Source organism: Dermacentor andersoni, chromosome 7 (assembly GCF_023375885.2).
Source record: "Dermacentor andersoni chromosome 7, qqDerAnde1_hic_scaffold, whole genome shotgun sequence".
In the NCBI taxonomy this organism is placed as follows: domain Eukaryota; kingdom Metazoa; phylum Arthropoda; class Arachnida; order Ixodida; family Ixodidae; genus Dermacentor; species Dermacentor andersoni.
This window is the reverse complement of record NC_092820.1, coordinates 21052473-21076074: the sequence shown is the minus strand read 5'-3', so window position 1 is coordinate 21076074 and position 23602 is coordinate 21052473. Positions and strand designations below refer to the sequence as shown.

The following is a 23602-nucleotide window of genomic DNA, read 5'->3' as shown; positions in this document are numbered from 1 at the left end:
GGAAACAACTTGTCAAAGATAATCACTTGTTTATCAACAAAGCGAGGTTTTATCAGACAAGAGTTCAAAAAAGCGTTCCTAAAAATGAAAAACACCAGTAATTTTGACGTGCTCTTACATTTAACACCCTGTGATTAATCTGTCTATGGCGTCTCTAGCATGTCATGCGGACCAACACCTAGGCAAGAGACAATGCCAGCAACTGCTGCAGAATAGGCGAAAGCAGAGAAAACAGTAATGGCACAAAACAGGCTGTAGCATCACAAAAAGAAAATGCGCAATTGAGTTTGATGACAAATGATTAAAAAAAATACAATTCAGAGCCCTTCCACTATGTGAAGATGGAAGACCAGCTGAAGCTGTACTTGTTGATAAGTATATTGAGTTATATATGGTTAATTGCTATATTGATTGAATAAAGACACATACACACAACTTCGTTATCTTTTATTTTCTATTTACTTTGTCACCATGGTAACCATTGCTTTGTGGTCACTGTGATATACTGCAATTGGTCGCCAATGCTTTCGCGCCCACTCCCGCTTCTGTTCGTAAAGGTGATCCTCACGGGCACGCTGTTCATCGGTCACAGAGCAGCTATCCGACATTACGGATCTGCGGACAAGACGCGTCCGGCTATAGCAGCTGCCTGTTGCCTTCATGCCCATTCACACTGTTGCTCACACCGGTGCTCTTTACATGCACATTGTTCTCTTTCAGTACGGACTACGTGCGTCCTGGCCATAGCATTACCAAAGTGAAACTGCTGATAACGTCGCTAGAGCGATGTCGACATCACAAGAAAGCGAGGCACAGACATTGGTGGGTACACAATGGCGTTTTATTATTCCGCCATCCACTCCAGAGCCACTGAGCACCGCCGGCGCACAGCAGGCTACTGTGGATTCAATTTTGTCGACGCAACTTTTTTCTACACACCCTGTCGATGTATGCACTTTTGGTCAGAACCCAGCCATATACAGCTTCGCTGTAAAAATAGCAATGGAAACGGAAGCAGACACGTTCAATGCATGACAAAGGAATGCAGCAGGCAAAAAGATGCGGTTTCTGCAGCCGTTAACACAAGCCATCACCTTGTACAGCCTGTGGCAACAAAATGCAGCACAAGCAGATAGCTCAATCACTTAGCAGTTGTTCTACCCTTGTGAACTGGAGCAGCTGGCTTTCCTGTTCAGGAAGCACGGGCAACAACACTGCAGACGTGTTGGTAGTATCAAGCTTTGATGCAGACATAGTAAGCTGTGGTAAGGAATGAAGTGTAATCTTTGTTTCCACTTCTGCATCAATTTTGCAGAAGTGCTGGAGGTTCAAGCTTTGATACAGCAATTAATGATTTATGTATGTGGTCTAATAAACCATTGCAAAGTGAACGTGCGGCATCAGCAACAAAGAGCCAGGCACTATCACAAAAACGTAAAATAATGCTGGGGAGTGGTTGTCGAAAGTTGCAGGTTCTGGAGGAGAGAGACAAAAGGACAAGACTGAAGGCATGTACGGTATGTCGAGGAAGAAGCGGACAGAAAGAGTACAAGGAAACGCATGGAGAACAGCCTGGTATTGTCAATGCAAGAGCATCACATAAAAAAAAAATTGAAGTAGCAAATGAACGGGGTGATCAGATGCCAAGGAGCAATCATTTTCTGCTAGAAATGTTATTGCTGTTGTGCCTTAGCCCAGATGCTGCAAATGGAAGGTGTAAGAAACAAGAACAGTACGAGTTGAAAAAGTGCTCTGGCAAGAGTGAGCGGCATTAGATCGGTGCCTCATCAATATGATTGAATTTGCAGTGCTCATCTGCACTCAACAAACTGTGGTAACCTGTGCTGCTGGAAGTGTGTGAGCTATCTCGAGATTAAATGTGCAATCAGCCAGCTCTTCCAGATTCAGAAAAGACTTAAGACCACAGGAAAATTTCTAAAATTACAAGACGGCAAACTGATTTGATAAATCATAGTTTGGATGTTTCCAGTAGAAGCACCTGGACCAACGGAAACTAATTTGGACTTCAGAAAGTACGTTAACATTACACCAACGATAAACACAATTCCACTACATGTATGACTTGCCTTGTATGAAAACATTGTTTTCACCTTTTGCTATCCTGTCGGCCACATAAGCATTGCAGATTAAGACGAAGTCTCACTGTTTAGTGCAATGCGTTTGTCACTGGCTGACCACAAATTAATTGCCATCAATGTCGTATAATGAGCATTAAAAAGTTCCCTTCAGCTCCTACTTTGTGACTGATGAGCCGGCTGTGCTTACATAGGCGCGGATCCACCTCCAGAAGGTCATCACTGAATTGCATTTTTTTACAGGAGCGTGGACACCTGCATAAATAGATTTTTGACTGACTGCACATAGGTTACGAGACATTTTATCAATCTTTTAAATCACCCACACAGGCGTACGTTATCGTCTTCATTAATTAAAGGGGGGTGAACATCGACAAAATGATGCGGCTGAAATAGCTTGAACGTGCATGCGTTCTCTATCCGCAGTAACGGACAAGATGGCTCGAGCGTTGCATAATGCCGTTTGCGTAAAGTCAGCTGCGCCGCAAGGCACCAGTGTCGGGCAATCAAGCATGGGCAGTGTATTGCGGCGAAGCATACCAAGAGTGGAAAGCGGCCACTCCCAAAGGATATGTCACGTCTCCTGTCGCAGTACAAGCACGGAGACGCCGAACAAGTGTACTCGCAGGCCTTCAGAGCTATTTCGCACGCGGTTGTAGCGATCTGAGCCGTTGTTTCGCCCACATAGAGCGCCCCGTATATGAGCTAGACATCGTAACAACCGGGATTAGTAATACGCGCTCCTTCATTAATTACCCTTGCGCACAAGCACCTCAGAATCGCTACGAATCTGCACCACGTAGCTAATATCAGTGTTACTGTACAGCTTTCACAACGGTCTGCTGCTATGAAATTGCATGACGACCATTGTTCTTTAGCATACATTTGTTCCGTATTCATCAGCAGGGCGTAGTGTTTTGCCAGTGCGGCTGTACAGCTCTCGCAACGACCTACGGGTCAGATTGCATGGCGACGCAAGTTTTAGTACTTTCACAAACAGAGTACAAAATGTCCCATTCCCACGAATCTCCAAGTGTGTTGGATGCTCAGTTACATTAAGAACTAATGCAACGGCACGGCAGTTGAATTCGTAAACTGTTTCCGTTCCCGCGATTTCTCTGAAGTGTGTGGTATGCTCAACGACACTAATGAACAATGCAACGACACGACGTAATGCTTTGCAACTAAAGTCATGGAGAAGACACCCCACTTCCAAACGTATCCCCCTGGGACTATAAAAATTTAATATGCTACCGTCGCAACAAAATTGCTACAAACTCACCTCGGACACGGCTTCTTCGCTTTGCCGGCCACGCATTCTGTCTGCCAGCTCGATAGGGACAAACGGAGCTAACAACTTTCTTCCCCGTAGTACCTAGGCGAACAGAAATGTCAAGGACCGAAAGTCCCCACATTTCTCTCTCGCAACCACTGTTCCTCGCGCATGCGCAGACAGAGCGGAGAAATCCAGTTATGATGTGCTTGTCCAAAGACAATGCCACGCCGTCGAAATAACATCGTGGATGTTCTGACAGCTCTGTAGCGTTTGTCGTGTTTTTTGCCGGTACGTAGTGCGATCCGCTGGGTACGTGCGTGTTGCTTGTGTTGCGAACTGGCTATTTCACTGCTTCGTGATTGCTGCTTGCGCTTTCGAAGAGTGCTTCTGGAAACGTGGTGGTTAGTCGCGCAGTGCCGCTTGTGAGCTGATCGAGCTTTCGTCGTGGTGTGACCAGTCGAAAGCAACCACGAAATGTCGGCGCAGGTAAGCACCAAGCACAATTGCCCACTATAAAACAAATGTTATTTCACTTTGAGTTTGTCCTCACCCTACTGAGCATTTTTGACTGAACTGTGAGAACACGTCGCAAGTGGAACAACATCGCAAACGCGACACTCGATCGCGTTAGCTGCTACTGAAAAACTTGTGCAGTTTTGCATAGGTTCTTGATGACTGCGTCTTCATTGTGCTTCGGAGGCGAATGTCTATTCATTGAACCGCGGTTGTGCTATTGCCTTGCTTAGTAACTCAGGGGACCAATTGCAATGCATGCTCACTGACCTGGACAGGCAAAGCAGAAGGGTGGGTATAAAAATTAATCTGCAGAAAACTAATGTTTAACAGTCTCGAAAGAGAACAGCAGTTTACGATAGGTAGCGAGGCACTGGAAGCGGTAAGGGAATACATCTACTTAGGCCAGGTAGCGACCCCGGATCCGGATCATGAGACTGAAATAATCAGAAGAAAGAAATAGGCTGGGGTGCGTTTGGCAGGCATTCTCAGATCATGAACAGCAGGTTGCCACTATCCCTCAAGAGAAAAGTGTAACAGCTGTTTCTTACCAGTACTCGCTTACGGGGCAGAAACCTGGAAGCTTACGAAAAGGGTTCTACTGAAATTGAGGACTACGCAACGAGCTATGGAGAGAGAAGGAGATTCTTGATGATGGGGAGGAAAGGTTGGGGTAAAGTGCAGCGCAGTAACTGTCTCTCAGCAGAGGACACCTCAACCGCGCTGCACAAGGGGTAGGGACGAGCTATGGAAAGGAGAATGATAGGTGTAACGTTAAGGGGGATAAGAAGAGAGCTGATTGTGTGAGGGAACAAACGTGAGTTAATGACATCTTAGTTGAAATCAAGAAAAAGAAATGGGCAGGGTATGTAATGAGGAGGGAAAATAACCGGTGGTCATTAAGGGTTACGGAGTAGATTCCAAGAGAATGGAAGCATAGCAGGGGGCGGCAGAAAGTTAGGTGGACGGATGAGATTAAGAAGTTTGCAGGGACATCATGGCCACAATTAGCACATGACCAGGGTACTTGGAGAAGTATGGGAGAGGCCTTTGGTCCTGCAGTGGGCATGGCCAGGCTGATGGTGTGCTACAGTACGATGATTTGTGGGCCGCCGTGTTTTCCTGTGGCATCGCACCCTGCCTGAAGGTTGACAGAAACTGACACGACTGCAAGGTGTCCTAAAATTTTATATTTGTGATTGCTGAATTACAGACAATACAAGTAAATAGTCTGGTGCAGTTAATTTGGCCGCACTATGAATAACAGAGGTGTTATTATTTACTGCATGTATTTTGTTTTAGACCGATGTCTCGCCCAATCTCGTTTGTTATGCTATCCAAGTTAAGTTCGTTGTTTACTACAGAAGAAAACTATCGGTGCGTAAGTCTGCACGGTGACATTTTCTTGAGGCCCATCGTTTTCGGGAAAACTATCTTGTAGTACCTGGCAGCGATTAACCTACAGCATTGTTGCTGTGGTGCGGGGACAAGTTTAATGCACAGTTAAACAAGGACCGACATGAAGTACATGCAATGAGCATTAAATTTCAACAAATAGCTTGTTCGAAACCTAGCCACACACATACATTGACAATGCCCATCACAAATGTCAGGAATTTTACTTGCGTTCCGTCTACAATACGCATGCCAGCAATACAACTTAATCACTGGGCGTCATGTTAGTAGATGAAGAGGCGTTCTCCTAACTTTTGTGTCAGGCAAATCAGTTCTGCACAAATCCACATGGTTAAAAATTTGAATGAAATCGCCTTCAAATTTGTTTCACTGCAGGCACAACTACACAGACATTGAAGGCACATGATGCAATACACTATGCCCTCTGTATTCATGTCATTGCGACTGCACTACAACAAATCACCTACATCCTTCTATTTTGTTTACATATATTTTATTGTAACATTTCTCTCCCCCTATCATATTATACCCGAGTCAGATGGGCAAATTTAGTGGCACTTCGAGCGAGTGCACTTCGCATGTAGTGTCACTTGCAGGCTGTCAGACACTTGCTGCGGAGTGCGCTTTCCAGCCAATGTGTTCAGCAAACTCACTTGGCTGCGATGAAGTGCATTTGCTTTAGTTTGCTTGGATGCGATGGTCTTGCCTTGGCTCATGACGATAGCATTCTGCTTCCATCACGTGGGTTGCACGTTGTCATGGCGTAGGAGCATCCATGCTGTCTGCTAGAGAGAAGCCGGTTTTGCTTCGTACGAACACTCGACGATGTTTGTAAGCCTCTAAATTAACTGCCCCTTGTTTAAGTCACTCCCACCCCTCCCGGCATTTCACCTGGACACAGAATTCTTCTCTCCTTGCGCTTCCACTCCAAGTATGTTCAGCGAGTACACCTGTGAGGCTACCATATGTGCCGTCACCACATGTGTCTCATTAGTTTCATCTCCCGTTCACGCCTGGCAGGCTATGCTGCTGGACGTATGGCGTGCTGTGTATCCTTCTGCATTTCATTAGGCTTTTGGCTTCTAAATCACTTCTAAAGATCAAAATGCTATCAATAATGTCTAGCTCTACCAATAGCTGTACAATTCTAAATTGCTTTATCATTAATCCTGAATGACACTTCTTTTTGCTGTTCAGCGTCACGCTGCCATAACGCCGCTGAAGTGACACTCGGCGAGGCAAAGTGCACTTGGTCAAAGTGTCACTAAATCTGCCCGTCTAACTTGAGTATTAGCCTATATTTTTCCCAGGGCTGCATAACAGTTCAGATGTCCACAGGGAAATGATGCTGTTATGATGTCCACGGCCATTCATTTCATTCTACCATTTGTCCTTAACACAATAATATACTACTACTGCTAGTAGTAGTAGATGATGTACCATCAAGCTCATATAGCCATGAAATTCTCATCCACTTGACAGTAGCATGATGCTACAAATGAAACACATACAGGTTTCTTTTGAAGAAACCTCAATTAAAAACAATTGTCTTTCTCCAGGCATTGACCTGAAACCAGTTCCTTTCCGAATTGGTCACTCTACTATCCCTTTTTCCCTACGCTTTCCCTAAGTTGTCGAACAATTTTGCCTTACCCTGCAATCTACTTGCCTTCTGTTATCTCATGCTATCTCAGATGGTAGAGGGACCACTCCGAAAAGGCCTTGGTCTCAGGTTCGGTCCCCGGATGTGAAGCAATTTTTTTTTCAACTGCAAATCTTGCTTTCTGAGAAACTGTATAGGTACATTGCTTTATGCTACTCTAAGATGGATGACAATTTTTCCCTTTCATGTTCAATTTCACTGCTGCGACCTCCACTAGTTTTGTTTGCATGAAAACGCACAATTGCATCTAAAGGAGCGGCATGTTTTAGCATTTATTTATATTTGCACCCACTGTTGCCAAATATGAAAATATGTAGATAATGCATTTGAGTGTCGTGGCTGTTTTTTGTTGTCGATACTCCTACATGTAAAAGGAAAAAAGAAGAGGAGGTTACATGAGTTAGCGCAGATTCAGCTTTAGGGTTTTACGAACCGATAGGAAGACAGGCGAATAATGCTAAGTGCTGACAGTGAAGTCTCATTCAGAGGTTATCGATCATGTATTGTGGGCACTAAGCTGGGAAGGAGCCCCATGCAGTGTATGGATTTTAATGCTTCCATCAGGCTTCCCTGTGTGGTAATCGGTTGCCACTGCTGTGTTCTTTTTGAAGACAAGGTCCTCTTAGCAGACTTCACATGGGTTTAGCATATCTGTGTATCTTGTAATCACTTCCAGAAAAAAATAATGTCTCTTTTGTGCAACCAGAGCATCATAGCGAGTCATAAGAGGTATCAAAATGTAGGTCTCAACAAGGCAAGAAGCTAGATTTATTTGCAGAGTAAGTAAAATGAATGATATGAATGTAATTAATGCCAATAAGTAGAAAATCAACAACATTGCACTATACCCCTGTAAAGGGCGCTCTGCCATAGATATAGACAGCTGCTATATGGCACACTTTTGTAAAATGGAGCGAGTTTTCTTGGGCTAAGCAGGGCTCGCACAAGGCTATGGTGTCTGGAAGGTGGCTTCGGCAGTGCCCACCAGAAGCAAGAATTATAGAAGGTAAAATTAGCGATATATGCATAATTAGTGTAAATGTAGTAGAAAATTAACCACATATTGCCGCGTCTCTTTTATATCGACAAGAACAATGATGGGAGCTCTAGTAGGCTTCATCACGTGCATCAGCCTAGCAGAGATAAGAAGACGAAGAAGTAATCTCTAGGCTTGACTACTAAAACAAACTGTTTTTGTTATACTTGTCCTCGTCTCCTGTCTTTGTTGCACCACGACACTGGTGGAGATGCAGGGTACGACAACCCGATGCTCCGGACTCTCCTGGTAGTCGTTCATCCAGCCCTTACACTGTCGCCCGTTGCAACGCCTGTGCATCGTTTCAGTCATTGGTTGCAAGGCCTTGCTCCAGAGCTCACCCCCTTGCAGGAACCTTCGTCCAGACACTGCCCATCACTGTCCATGGCCGACGCCAGCCTGCCACAGGATCCCGAAAGCGTCCGTTTGTCCAGCCCGCCACAGGTAACCCTTCTTCAACAACGGATTCCGGATCGCTTTCACGGTGGCGCCTTTGAATACATCGAAGACTGACTTGACCAATTTGAGCGCATTGCCAAGATCATTGAGTGGAGTTCTAAACAAAAGCTCACTAATGTCTATTTTGCTCTTGGCGATAGTGCTCGGACGTGGTATGAAAGACGAGAAGGCAGTCTATCGACATGGAGTGACTTCCCCCAGTAGCTCCTTGACACCCTTGCGAGTGTCAACCGACGGGACCGTGCCCAGCAGGTTTCGGGTTTCAGAAACTCAAATACATTGTCACAATGTTCGCCGAGGACATGGCCTGTCTGTGTCGTAGAGCCGACCCAAACATGACAGATAAGAAGTTACACTACCTCATGCGCGGCGTGAAAGAGCAGTTGTTCCCCGGACTGGTGCACAATCCACCAAGTACCATGGCTGATTTTATCAAGAAAGCTACTGCTATTGGAGCGAGCACTTCGACAACGATGCAGGCAGTAAGGTGGCTTGTCCAGCAGCAACGTGGTCAATGCCGCCACCATAACTGTTGACACTCAGAGCTCTCTGCATAATCTGATTAGAGAGATTGTTCGTGAAGAAATTCAAGAGCTCGCGAATCTGACAGTGGAACCCCCATCGACGCCTGTCGCCGCAGTCGTACGTGACGAAATCAGGCAAGCGTTGTCATCTCTGAACCTTAGTCCTCAGCCGCATTCCATGAACTATGCCGCTGCGGTGTGATGTTCACCACCTGTTATGTTGATACCGCCAGCCGTTGACTGCCACACCTTGGTCATCCCAGGAAGAGCCTCTGAGATGTCCACAGCTTCGGAAAACGGACGTATGGCAGACTGCAGATCAATGCCCACTCTGTTTCAACTGTGGTAGTGTTGGCCACATTTGCCGTGATTGCTGGCATCACGTTGTACCTCTTCGCCCATGGTTTGACGGTTGACGTGCCAACGACAGCTACTCGCTACGCCGCCAAGCTCCTTTTCAAGGGTCTCCAGCCACACGCTATCCTTTTGACGATCGCCGAGCCAATGACGATGAGTCACTGCCGAATTGTCAGGCCAACATAGGCCATCGGTCGCAATCTCCATCTTCTACATATTCGTCTGCACCAATACGGCGCGCTTTCACTGACCTCAGGTACAGGAAGTCACCTAGCCCACGCCGGGGAAACTAAAGGCGGTCGCCGCCTTTAGTTTCTGTTGCCCCTGTTGCCCCTGTTGCTTCCTCCACAGGACACTATGAAGCCAACGAGCTGTAACAGCAACGAAGTTGTAAGTGCAGACCTTATTTTTTTTGTTGACGGGCAGCAAGTGACAGCTTTGGTCAACACTGGTGCTGACTTCTCCATAATAAGTCAAGACCTTGCAGTTAATTTCAAGAAAATAGACACCGTGGACAGGGTCCCAAATAAGGACTGCAGGAGGCCAGTTACTGATGCCTGCTGGACAATGTACGGCGAGAGTCAACATAGGAGGTGCATCTTTCATTGCCACGTTTGATTGCCACATCAGGAGTCGGTTGCATGCCCTTAACCAAGCACCAAATAATCACTGAAGACACGGCGAGATCAATTCGCCAAAACCCTTATCGTGTGGATCTAGAAGAACATGAAGCGATACAGGAGCAAGTAACAAGAATGCTCGAAGATGACATAATTCAACCGACCAAGAGCCCCTGGGCATCACCGGTAGTTTTTGTGTCAACTACCGCAAGCTAAATCAGGTTACAAAGAAAGATTTCTTCCCACTCCCACGTGTAGATTACTCCCTTGACCGGCTTCAACACTCTCGTTACTTTTCCTCAACGGACTTGAAAAGTGGATATTGGCAAATCGGGGTGGGCTGAAGAGACCGTGAGAAAACCGCTTTTGTGACACCAGGCGGACTGTACAAATTTAAAGTTTTGCCCTTTGGTTTGTGCTCTGTGCCCGCAACTTTCCAAAGGCTCATGGATACTGTGCTATCATGGGTAAAGTGGAAAACCTGCTTGGTCTATCTCAACTACGTCATTGTGTTTTCTGCAACATTTGACGAGCACCTGCAACGACTGAAACTGGTTCTGCAAGCCATCCGGTTGGCGGGCCTCATGCTGAAGCCAGAGAAATGCCACTCTTGCGTTGAGGAACTGCAGTTTCTTGGTCACATTGTCAGTCATGCTGGTATTTGTCTCGATCCTTAGAAAATTGCCGCTGTCGCACAGTTCCCTATACCATCTGACAAAAAAGCTGTCAGGCGCTTTCTGGGCCTCTCTGGGTATTATCGTCAGTTTATTGCAGATTTTGCACACATTGCATCACCATAAACTCAACTCACAAGAGACAATGTGGCATTTGTGTGGGGCGACGCACAGAAAACTGCATTTAATAAGCTGAGGCAACGACTACAAACACCTCCAGTACTTGCCTACTTTGACGAAGCAGCCCCTACGACGCTTCACACTGATGCCAGCAATGTTGGTCTGAGAGCAGTGCTCATGCAGTTGCAGGACATTGATGAAAGGGTGATTGCCTATGCAAGCAGAACGCTCTCGCACACAGAAGTCAATTACTCGACAACTGAGAAGGTATGGGCGGTTGTGAAATTTCGCCCATATTTGTACAGCCGCACTTTCAAAGTTATCAGTAATCATTATTCACTATGCTGGCTGACAAAGCTGAAAGATCCTTCTGGGCGACTAACATGCTGAAGCCTCAGGCTGCAAGAGTTTGGTATGACGGTCATCTTCAAGTCGGAGAAAGGACATACCGACGTTGATTGCCTGTCACGGTCTCAGATAGAATCAACTGCTTCATCCCATGAAGATGAAATGCCATTCCTCGGTGTTCTTGATACGGCCACCGTTGCACACCAACAACGTGATGACCCTGAGTTGCTTGCCCTTATTAATTTATTAGATGGACGAACTCTTGAGGCTCTTGGAATTTTTTCAGGAGGCCTGTCGTCATTTTGTTTACTCAACGGTGTTCTCAACAAAAGGAACTTTTCACCCATTGGATGCAACTATTTACTGGTCCTTCCTACACCCCTTCGGACTGAAGTACTCCAAGCATGTCACAACGAGGTAACTTCAGGCCTCTTAGACTACATGCGTACACTGAACAGAGTACGACAAAGGTACTGCTGTCCAAGACTCAACATGGCCATGAAACATCATGTACGGACTTGCCTCGATTGCCAGAGGCACAAGTCGTGCCAAACAAAATCAACCAGCCTGCTACAACTCATTCCGGTCCCATGCACACCATTTGACCAGATCAGAATGGACCTTTTGGGCCCACTTCCTGCGTCTAGTGCAGGAAACCGCTGGGTTATTGTTGCGACTGATTATCTGACTTGCTACGCATTAACAAAGGCTCTCCCACAAAACACAGCAGCAGAGATGGCACGATTTTTCATAGAGAATGTTGCGTTGAGACATGGTGCACCAACCATCATAATCACAGACAGAGGAACTGCATTCACGGCAGCGCTTTTAGATAATGTTCTGATGCTCAGTGGAACGACTCACTGAAAAACAACAGCCTACCATCCACAAACCTACGGACTCACAGAGCACCTAAACAAAACTCTTGAAGACATGCTTTCCATGTATGTGGATGTTGAACACAAAAATTGGAATGAGATCTTGCCTGATATAACTTTTGCGTACAACACTGCTAAGCAAGAAACAACACAGATGACTCCGTTCAGCCTTGTTCACGGACGGAAGTATGGACGATGTTGGATGCAATGCTCCCACACGGATGCAGATGCATTTAGACAATGCACTGAAGAAACTAGTCAGCTCGTACGCATACGCATCTGTCAACAGCAGGACTCGACGCAGGTTACTACAATGGTCGCCATAGACCAGTAACCTATGAAACCGGCAACAGAGTGTGGGTTTGGACGCCCATCCGAAGACTATGCGAGAAGCTATTAAGGCGATACTTCGGACCATATCAAGTACTACGCCTAAGTGATGTCACATACTAGGTAGTCCCAGGTAGCCCCTATTGCACGAGGCGCTGCCAACACTGGCCTGAAGTTGTGCACGCACTATGCATGAAACTGTACGTCACTGAGTGACTGTGCAAGGAACTTCACACCAGTGACCTCCTCTAGCATCGGGGCAATGCTCCTTTTTAGAGGGAGGCAAATGTAGCGTCTCTTCTATGTCGACGACAAAGACAACGATAAGAGCTTTAGTAGGCTTTGTCTCATGCATCAGCCTAGCGGGGATTAGAAGATGAAGAAGTAATCTCTTTGGCTCGACTACTAAAACAAACTGTTTTAGTTATACGTGTCATTGTCTCCTATCTTCGTAGCACTGCGACAATATTGCACCATAGGCTGCACTAACTCCGGGATTGGTCCACCTGGCTTCCTGGTAAAAAAAAGAAGAAAGAACAAGGAGTCAACCAAGTGTCAATGCTAAAGACAGGGTTGACCTAATTGCATGTGAAATCCTTTACGAATAAGATACGAAATAACCCAAATGAGTGATTAATGAACATGAAAAAGAGACAGAATAGAGATAAATCAATACCTAATCATCAAATAATTTTCACCACCATGTACATCGACGTTACCTTCTTTAGCATCAACACTCCTTTTTACCACAGCCGCTTACCACTGGAGAAATGTCCCGGGAGGACCGGGAACGACTGGTCCAGCAGCGCATGGAGGATATGAGGCGTAAAAATGAAGAACTGCTCCGACGCCATGCAGTGAGGACATTATTTCACTTCTTATTTCACAATGTGCTAAGTGTGCCAGTTATGTAACTTGTACTTTCCCATTATTTTCCGAGTTCACTGTTGATTTGTAGGTACGTTTATATTTACATTTCACGTTTTATACTTTTTTTTTTCAATTCAGGGATAAAAATTTTGTGTTATTTTCAAAGAGAAAATTGGGGATAAATTGGGTTCTTTGGAAATCCAAAGTTTGAGATTTTTTCTGGTAACTTTCACAAATGATTAACACAAGCATTTGTCTCCTTTTGGAGACGAAAATTTTATTTAAACAAGCTAAATCACTGACAGAGACAACAACATGAAGGTGTTCATCTTGTGCACATATGCTTAAAGGGACACTAAAGGTTACCAGAAACTCAAGTTAAAGTGGTAGAGCAATGTTCTAGAACGTCTAAGGCGTCAATATAATCGCGAACAGAGCTTTAGTAACCGAGAAATTGAGGTAAATGCATGACACGATTTGAGACCCCCCAGCGACATTCCGGTACTAGCCCGATGACGAAAGCACTCCTCATAATTCGTGTTACTAATACTCAACTACTCGTATTAAAAATATCATTTCATTTGATTATAAGACGGAAAAAAATGCTACTTGTCTACGTCTATTCGATTCCAAGAAAAAATAACATTTTGAGGTTACCCTTCAGTAATATGGGTGTTCGAAAGGTTTCGTTTTTGCTCGACTGTGCGCGCTCGACTCTGCGCCGCGCACGCTTTGGAGTTTCAGTAGTTTCGTTATCGTGTCGTGCTGTGAGGGTTCTGCTGGCTCGCGAAAGTTTCATTTGGAACAAGCAGCGAGAATGCCACGTCCAAGTGATGTCGTGGGAAGCCCTCGTTGCTTTCCCGCTCCGGAGAGCCGGTGTCGAGGCCGCCGTCGTAGTACGCAACGACGCCGGCAGTGCGAGCCCTCAGCAGCAGGTCGCGCTCGTCGGTGTTCAAATCGCTGAAGTTGAGCCCACCATCACGAGCCAATCTGTCGGTGTCAGGGTCCATTGCGACGAGCGTCGAAGTTTGCGTCATAGAATGAAGTACCAGCTTATGGGCGTCTTGCGCTGAAGTTTGAGGTATAGTAGCGGCGCCTGGTGGCGGTGCGGGAAACAACATCTGGGTCGTGCCAGCTTGGGTCGTATTGAGCCCTGGCTGTGGCGAAGCACGTTTCTAGGCCGAGTTTTGCGTCGATTCGCACTTTTTTTATGCCCTGTTGCAAGTGCGAAAAGGCTCGTCACTTCTCACAGACCACGCCGACCACGCTGCGAGCTCGCCGCAGCTTATAGTTTAACGAAAACGGACTCTCCGTGTGCCGTGGGACGTAATGTGGGACGTAATTCGTTTCTCTTTCCGCTAGCCACCATACTCCCGGTTTCGCTCTGCTGTCGGCTCTGTCTTGGCTCTCTTTCTGGCCGCGCGTTTGCGTTTTGCGCAGAAAAGCCGTAGCGCCGTCTGCGGACGCCGTTCTACTCACCGATGGCGCAACGTCACTATGAGACGATGATGTCAGTACTCCTCGATCGGAGGGCGGGCGATTTGAACAGCGCTAGAGGTACGCGGACGCTTCAGAACGCATTTTCTCTTAAAATAAGTCTCTCCTTGGCACGAAACAAGCGTTTCGAGGTTTCTGTGATGGTATTTCAACAGTCCACGTTGACTTAATAGTAACCTTTAGTGTCCCTTTAAGGAGAGGGACAGGCAGAATGAAAGAGCACTGTGGGCATTTGCTCGAATCATGACACTTGATGGATATCAGTCGCTCTCCTTGTATATCAGTTCCTTGCCTTGTTTCCTTCTTTTTGGCAGTGTAATTATTCAGTTCTTTAGGAAAATAATAAAGCAAGTTGGAGGTCGGCACTCTTTCACTCTGCCTGTCTCTCTTCCCAAGTATGTGTGTGCTGTGAACGCTTTCAAGATGCATCGTTACCAACTCGTATGAGCTTCAACCCTTGCATGATACTGAATGACAAGCAGGGTTGCTTCCAAGTTATGTGATGAACTTATCTATACAAGTTCCCACTATCGGGCATTATTCACACTTTTGAATGAAAACAAATGGGAATAATATCCTTGGTGATCCCTTGTTTACTTTATCCTTTGCACTTCTTTTATCAAAGAAAAAAAAATCGCTAATAGTAGAGCACACGGGCATGCTTCTTAAGACGTGTGGTGCATTTATTTAACTTACAACCCCTTGTAGACATACATTGCCATTTGCATTTTGAGTATTTCTCTGTCCATTCTAGACCTGTCAGGCTTGTTGTCCTTGTTCTACTGCATCGCTCTAAATGCCCGTGCAACAAAATTGATAGAATACCAGCTAGCCCCATCTGGCACCTTTATTTGAACATACCTTAGTAGAGAAAATGACCTCGCCACATCACAGCTACCATTTGCAATGCAGAATAACATCAGTGCTGCGTTCACTTCCTGGTGCATCATCACTGTTTACATGTGCATGAAGCGTGGGAACTGCAATGTGATATGCCATTGTGGTAGTCATGTACTAAATGCGGCCACTTAAAGGACAACAAGCTTTTGTTCACTGAATGCCTGCAGGTGCTGAATATATTGCCCATGTCAGTTTTTGCTTGAGTGTTGGATGAAAAGGAAGCACATATCATATTCACACAGGCATAATATTAATGTGATATATATATCTTGACCACTTGCTCACACAAGTGATGCCTGCATTTATTCTTACCCTTTATGAAAGGTCAAAACGGGAAGGAGAGATCAGGTTTAACCCAATTTTCATGCTTTGTTTGGGGTGCAAAAATAAAGAATTATCTGATGATTTTACCTGAAAACGAAGGGCCCTACTAATATTGTATGTCTCTAAATTGCCCCCGATGTGGTGACCTCCGGGGTGCTTAGTGCACTGAGATAGTGACCTACACCTGCCATTATTTCTAGTGTTGCTCAATTCTTCCCCCATTAATGTTATAGAAATGTGGGACCCCCCACATTCACTGTTTTGCCAAAGAAAGCATTGTGTCCTGTACTATGAACTTGTCTCATGCCACCAGGAAATTGAAGCAGACAAGAAGAATGCTGACCTGCTCAGCAGTGCAGCCATCAAAGACAATTCCCTTCGTAAGCCACCATCTGTAAGTTTCTTTGCTCCTTAAGTCCAATAAGTAAGGTGTTAGCTTGAGCTGATCGGTTAGATTTCTTACTTAACCTAGCACAAAGGACAAAGATGAGTAAGACAATACGAGCGCAGTCATCTTCTCACTCATTCATGTCTTTTCACTGTTTTAATTGTGGAGTCAATTAAGTCAGCTACTTGACTGATATAGCAGACATGCAAAGTACCTGGAATGTGCTGTAGTGCATCTTTCTGCTATAAAATGTCCTTGTAAGGCCAAGCTGTGCTTTACTTATTTTCTGGCTTAACATATTGAAATGAGCAGAGATAAATGGGACCGTGTTTCCTCTGCAGAAGATATGGCCGGTACAACCAGTATGACCGAATGTTAGGTTAGCCCCACTACACCGTCTCTTTCGTCTTGTTGGTCATCGTCGTCTTTGTTCCTTTCGTGGCACCGTGACTATAACCCCCGGTGGCAAAAGCGCCAACCCGGCGCCTTCTAGATGGCATTATATGGCTTGAGACGACCCACGTGGATTATATCAGTTGACGTGGACAACGGGGATGCATCGGCTGGAGCTACTTCATAAGTCACATCACTGAGCTGTTGGACGACGCGATAAAGGCCAGAGTACCGGGAGAGCAGTTCTTGCGATAGGCCCACATGCCATGAAGGAGTACAAAGGACGACGAGGTCGCCGGCAGAAAACTGGGCATCACGATGACAGTTGTCATAAAGAGACTTCTGTCTTGCCTGCGACTCAGAAAGGCAACGGTGGGCAACCTGGCGAACCTGGGCGGCTGTACCTATAGTATCGTGAGCGTACTCAGACAGGGACTCGAGAGCAGTTGGCAGGAGCGTGTCAAAAGGCAATGTCAGGTCACAACCAAAAAGGAGATAGAAGGGGGAATAGAGAGCGGTGACGTGACAAGTTGTACGAGAACGTCACAAATGGAAGCGCGGCATCCAATCATGATGATCTGAGGAGACATACGTTGAGAGCATATCTGTAAGTGTTCGGTTCTGGCGTTCAGTGAGGCTGTTTGTTTGAGGGTGGTATGCTGTCATGAACTTGTGCTTCGTGGCACAAGACTGAAGTAGATGTTCAATAACCCAAGATAAAAAGTTCGGCCCCTGTCTGTGAGAAGCTGGCAAGGAGCTTCGTCGTGTAAGATGACGTCTTGGAGCAGGAAGTCTGCGAGGTCGGTAGCACAACTGGTCTGGATGGCTCGCGTGACGGCATAGCGGGTTGAATAATCTGTTGCAACGGCGATGTACTTATTTCCAGCTCTGGTAGGGAAAGGGCCCAACAGGTCGAGGTGCATTTCAGTTCCCAATTTTTGTTTTCAACTTATTACTCATTTATTACATCTATATGTGTTACTGCACCCCCCCCCCCCCCTATGTAAAACCCTCCTGCGAGAGGGCCTTTAGCGGTATTCTGAATAAATAAAATAAATAAATAAAAACACAATAAAACAATTCGGTGGGTATATCAATTGGCTGGAGGGTTCCAGCCGAAAGCAAAGCAGGCTTCTTACGACGTTGGCATGGTTTACAAGCAGTGACATAACGTCGCACGGTACAGTAGAGTCCAGGCCAGAAAAATTGTCGCCGGATACGGTCATAGGTCCTAGAAACACTCAAGTGACCAGCTGTGCGGACATCATGGAGTTGCGCGAGTACATTTGCCCGAAGATGAGGAGGAATGACTATCAGCAGTTCGTGTCCTTCTGTGCACATATTTCGGCAGCATAACATGCCGTCCAAAACGAGGAACAAGCTAAGCAAGGGGTCTGACGGGTCAGAATAGAGGCAGCTGATGAGGCGACAGCTGCCTCTGTTCAGTGCAGGCCAGTGATATATCACGTGCTTGCTCCTCGCCGATGTGGTGGAAGGCGGAGAGCATGAATATTCCAGCAGTTGCATCACTGGAGTCTGGAGCGTCGATGGGGTGCCGAGACAAACAATTGGCGTCCTGCTGTAGCCTACCGGACTTGTACACTACTGTGTAGGTGAATTCTTGAAGATGTAGTGCCCAGCGACCTAGATGACCCATTGGATCCTTAAGTGTCGAGAGCCAACAGAGAGCACGATGGTCCATGGTAACAGTGAAAGGTCGACCATATAAGTATGGCGGAATTTGGTCACTGCACATACGAGTGCAAGGCACTTGCACTCTGTAATGGAGTAATTGTGTTCAGCGTGCGGGGGAAAGCAGGCGACTTGCGTACGCAATAACTTTGTCACGCCGACGTTGACACTGAGCTAAAACCGCACGAATTCCATAGCCACTAGCATCTGTACGGGCATCTGTTGGGGCAGGTGGGTTGAAGTGAGCAAGAATTGGCAGAGTAGTGAGCAAGGTGATAAGGCATTGGAAGGCAGCAGCTTGGTCAGGACCCCATGAAAAGGAGGTGCCTTTCTTCAGAAGTTCAGTCAGAGGCTGAGCAACTATGCAAAAATTTCTGACAAACCGACAGAAATAAGAGCATAAGGCCTACAAAGCTGCGGACGTCTGGCACAGGTTGGCACAGGAAAATTGAGAAGAGCACAAACTGTCGCGGGATCAGGGCGGACACCAAATAAGTTGCCAGATGCGTCGTCTATGTGTGGCAGTGGATAGACATCCTTCTTTGTTATCTTGTTTAGATGGCGGTAACCTGTGCAGAATCACCAGGTGTTGTCCTTCTTTTTTACGAAGACAACAGGAGAAGCCCACGAGCTCGACGATGGTTCAATGATGCCCTTAGTAAGCATCTTATCAAGCTCCTCTTGTGTTACCCAGTGCTCAGCGTGTGACACGCAATAGGGCCATCCGTGAATAGGTAGTGCATCGCTGGTATGTATGTGATGCTTAACTAGGGAAGTTTGTCCCAAAGGCCAACCATCAAGGTAAAAAATGGCGGAATAAGATGTGAGCAGATGACGAAGGTCATCAGTTTGTGTAGGGGTAAGGTCTGCGGGTATCATCTTGGTAATGTTGTCGTGCACTGGAGGCGATGTGGCAGAATGAGAATTGCAGGCAGCGGAAGATTTGGAGGAAGACAGAAGAGACAAGAGGGAAGAAAGGTCGTACTCATGTGACGGTGACAGCGTGACAACAGTACGACCTTTGGGTAGGTAGTACTTGAGGGCAGAATCTGAAATTCAGGAGCGGAAGGTAAGTTTTCTTAGCCGATATGGTCACTACAGTGTGAGGAAACTACACGCCATGTGAAAGGAAGGCACTGACACAGGGAGTGACGACATAGTCAACATCCAGTACACAGGGGTCGGGCACAGCAGTGATACAGGCCAGTGCCTGTGGAAATAGACGAACAAAGTTGGTGCAACAGAGCTGGACCGGTATGGTGTCGGTAAGGTCGGTAACATCAGCCAAGCAGTCAAATATAGCTGAGTGGGCAGATAAAAAATCAAGGCCAAAGATCACGCCATGAGGGCAGTGGTCAGGTACATGGAACAATACAGATCTGTGGCGACCGGTGACGCTGACACGAGCGGCACACATTCCCAGCACAGCGGGAGTTCTCCTATCAGCGATTCGTACGACGCGGGACTCGGCATGAGTGAGCTCTTTCTTGAGCCGCTTCCGGAGATCAGCGCTCATGACTGAGATGTGTGCGCTGTGTGTGTGTGTCGATCAGGTCAGTGACAGGTAGGTCATCAACTTTCACAGCGATTAGGTTCTGATCTGTCGGCAATGTAAGGAGAGGATTTGCAGTTCGAGAGTCCAATGCAGCGTCGCCTCCAGGAGCTGCATCCGTCAGTTTTCTGGGGATGAGCGTACAGAAGGGTGAGGCGATGAAAAACGACAGGGCAGGGGCGAGTGGGAACGATGATCGCGCGGTGACAGGGAATGGCTCAAGTGTAGGATGTACACAGAAGGGCTGCAGTCTTGGTATGTCAGGTCATTTGGAGCATGAAATGGCTGGCGCTGATTGTCATTGTGGCGGTAGTAGTAGTAGAACGTGGAGCGTAAAAACGAGGGCTTACGATAACGGCAATAGCAAGAAATGTGCCCCACGCCGCTGCAATGGAAGCATATGGGCTTGTCGTCTGGTGTTCGCCATTGGGCCAGATCTTGATAACGTCGAAACGTCAGTGGAAGTCGACAAAGAGGGGCACGGCTAACCGGAAGGCATGTTATGGAGCACACAGGTTGAGTTCTTGCGTTGGCCAGTTCCTCGCAGACAACTTCGTGGATGAGGGAGATTGCCGATTGTGTATCCTCAGAAGGGCGTGAAAAAGAAGATGCCGACACAGCCTCGATTTCGCACTGCACAATTTGGACAATGCTATCTGTAGTGGACGATTGAAGAGCCAAATGACCGTCTTTGCACGATGACGTATGAACTGTCTGGCAATGCAACGACTCTTTGCATCTTCGAAACGCCTGCACTCATGGATAATTTCGTCGACCGTCGAGAAGTCTTTAAAAATGAGCAAGTTAAATGCATCATCGGTGATGCCTTTCAGAATATGCCTCGCTTTGTCACCCTGGGGCACACTGGCATCAACGTGGCGGCCAAGAGCTAGGACATCAAGGACGTACGCAACATATGATTCGATAGCTGTCTGAGCCAAACAGGATAGGTCTCTTGCAGCGGTGCACTTGTGACCAGCAAGCTTGCATAAGAGTTTGCGAAGTTTTTGCTTGCATATGTCCCAGCTGGTCAACTCTTCTTCGTGTGTGTCATACCAGGTGCGTGCTGATCCCTGGAGGTAGAAGATTTGCAAGCATCACTGTCGGCTCCCATCGATTGTGTGCAGCAACGCGTTCGTCTATGCCAAGCCATTCTTCGATGTCGACTTTGTCGGTGCTGTTACCAGAGAAGGTGCCGGGGTCACATGGATGGGTCAAGACAACTGACAGCTGCGGTGTCGCGGATGCTGATGGCCCAAGTGTGTAGGGTGCTGACGCCGTGTTTAACCCAGTGGCCTGGTCATCTGTCAGCATGGTAGAATGGCGGAGGACAAGCTTGCTGCAGAGTTCTGTCTTGTGCAATACCCATCACCCCCACCAAAAATGAAACAGGTAAAAATATAAGGTTAAATGGGACCACATTTGCTCTGCAGAACATATGGCTGGTACAACCAGTATGGCCGAACGTTAGGTTAGCCCCATTACGTCGTCTCTTTAATCTATTTGGTGATCGTCGTCTTTGTCCCTCTCGTGCCATCGTGACACAATATTGTCACGAACAGTGGCGAAGACAAAGACATGTGGGGCTGAGTCAGAGTCTCTCCTGTTGGACTGGAAAACCGGCTTAAACCTGTGTGTCCTGTGCAGTTTTCCTTAGCCAAGTGCTAGCCGTTTGCTGTTGAGTAAATACTCCCCGTAACATCTTTTTGGTGGAGGTTGTGGGCTCTATTCCTCCTGGCCCTGGATCTTAGGAGCGGATGCCACGTTTCTCCGACCTCCATGGCTGAAGACAGTACGCTGATCCAGACTGATCTCGTCATCGCAGCCGACGCCCGCAGCTCCAGCCACTGTGTTCCTTTTGCATCCCCTCGACCCTGGCACATTTTGCGGTACGGACAACAATGCTGTCGACGATTGGCTCCTATTGTACAAGCACGTCAGCAAGCACCACAGGTGGTGGGGAGACGCTATGGTCACCAACATCATTTCCTACCTACAGGGCACAGCTCGCGTGTGGTTCAACATGCACAAAAAAGCTGACACGTTGGTATATTTGCAAGGAGAAGATGCATGAATTGTTTGGCCGATTGGTCGCAGAACAAATGACAGCTCGGGATAAACTCGTGGCCAGAGCTCAGACGTCGACGGTATCATATGTCGCATATATTCAAGACGGGCTAGCCTTGTGCCGCACCATTGACAAACACATGCCAGAGGCAAACAAGGTTGGTCATGTGTTGAAAGGCATAGCTGACGATGCCTTCAACATACTCGTGTAAGCACTGCAGCATGGTTGACTCCATCATAACAGTATGCCGAAGGTTTGAATAAGCAAAAAGCAGGTGCATTACTCACCACTTTACCAGACTCCTGAACACAGCTGTGACATCCTCATGCAAAGATCCTGTGATGCCCCCTCCATTCTCGACGCCTAACAACGTAACCAGGATTGTTTGCCAGGAGCTCAAAGCCATGGCTCGAGCCGGTTATCAGGCACCTGCTCACGACCATATGGCGACAATATCCCTCATTCAAGCTGTCGTCCGTCAAGAGGTTGCGAATATGCACATTCCTCAAGCCACCTGTCATGCACCTCAGCCCATGTGCACTTCCGGTCCTCACACCGAACACTACACCGCCCCAATTGTTGCTGCTGCCACTTCCGCTTCCACTCCCGGTTCACACCCCGCCGATATTGCCGCTCCAGGACACTGGTCTAGCCGATCGCCGTCACCTCATAGTTGCCAGTCGCTCTCCCTCCCCCGCTTACTCTGACCATCACCCGAGAAACTAGCCAGTGCAGCTCTGGGAGGTGAGGCTGCATTGACGACAAGTACTGAAAAGCCTCAACTGACCCCTAGTTCAAGACGCAATTTTCTCGGTGTTCTCATCAACGGCGTGACAGTTACTGATCTCATTGATACTGGCACCCACATATCTGATGAGTTCTATGCTCTGACGCCGCCTACGAAAAGTGCTGATACCTGCTGTCTCTTCTACTGTGTGAGTAGCTGACGGCACTCAAACACCGGTTCTTGGTATGTGCACTGCCCGCGCTACTGTTGCCGGCCACCACACTTCAGTTCTCTTCACTGTTCTCGACGCTTGTCCACATGATGTCATTCTTGGTATTGACTTCTTGACCGCCACTTTGCCCTCATTGCTCTACTGGCATTTTGCAGCTCGAACTGCCATTCTGTCCTGATGACGCCGCATCACATAACACTCGCCTACGTTCTGTGGAGTTTCTACAACTACCTGTCCAGGCTGCTACCTACATCCTTCTGTCACCATTTTTTCCCAGTTTCTGGTGGTGACTATGTGGTCACTCCTCTCACAGATCTGATGCTCGCACAACATCGCACTTCCTCACACCATAGTAGTTGTTGCCAACAACAGAACAATGCTTCCACTCCTCAACTTTTCTACTTCGACCCATATTCTCCCTCAAGGAATTTCACTAGCCGAACTGTTACTGCTGGAAAAATGTGCAGTTTCTGCATTCGCTGCTGATGCTGAGAGCGTGCCCCAACCTGTCATACCGGTGTCAACCAAGGCACTTCTGAACAAAATGATATCCCCGACCTTTTACCTTCCCAAAGTGAAGCACTCTGTGCTGTCCCATTTTCTTACCTTGACATTTTTGATGTTGAGAACAGTCCACTAGGCTGTACAC

At 47.0% G+C, this 23602-nt stretch overlaps 1 protein-coding gene and 1 long non-coding RNA gene across 4 annotated transcripts in view; one reads left to right on the top strand and one right to left on the bottom strand.

Annotated features, from left to right (window-relative positions):
- Positions 1-463: 463 nt before the first annotated feature.
- On the bottom strand, positions 464-3416 carry LOC129385962 (uncharacterized). The gene is made up of 3 exons (XR_008613428.2): positions 3379-3416; positions 2287-2351; positions 464-988 (listed from the first exon to the last, which is right to left on the bottom strand). It is a non-coding gene; the product is annotated as an uncharacterized lncRNA (long non-coding RNA).
- A 155-nt stretch (positions 3417-3571) lies between these two features.
- The window catches only part of LOC126535662 (uncharacterized), a 131170-nt gene continuing 111139 nt past the window's right edge, over positions 3572-23602 (top strand). The window contains exons 1-4 of one of the 3 annotated variants that reach the window (XM_055073171.2): positions 3572-3858; positions 8352-8444; positions 13063-13167; positions 16215-16295. In XM_055073171.2, coding sequence (XP_054929146.2) covers positions 3847-3858; positions 8352-8444; positions 13063-13167; positions 16215-16295 — 291 coding nt within the window. In that variant the 5' untranslated portion in view covers positions 3572-3846. The remainder of the gene's footprint in view (positions 3859-8351; positions 8445-13062; positions 13168-16214; positions 16296-23602) is intronic. The other 2 variants (XM_055073172.2, XM_050182467.3) reach the window with 2 other exon arrangements.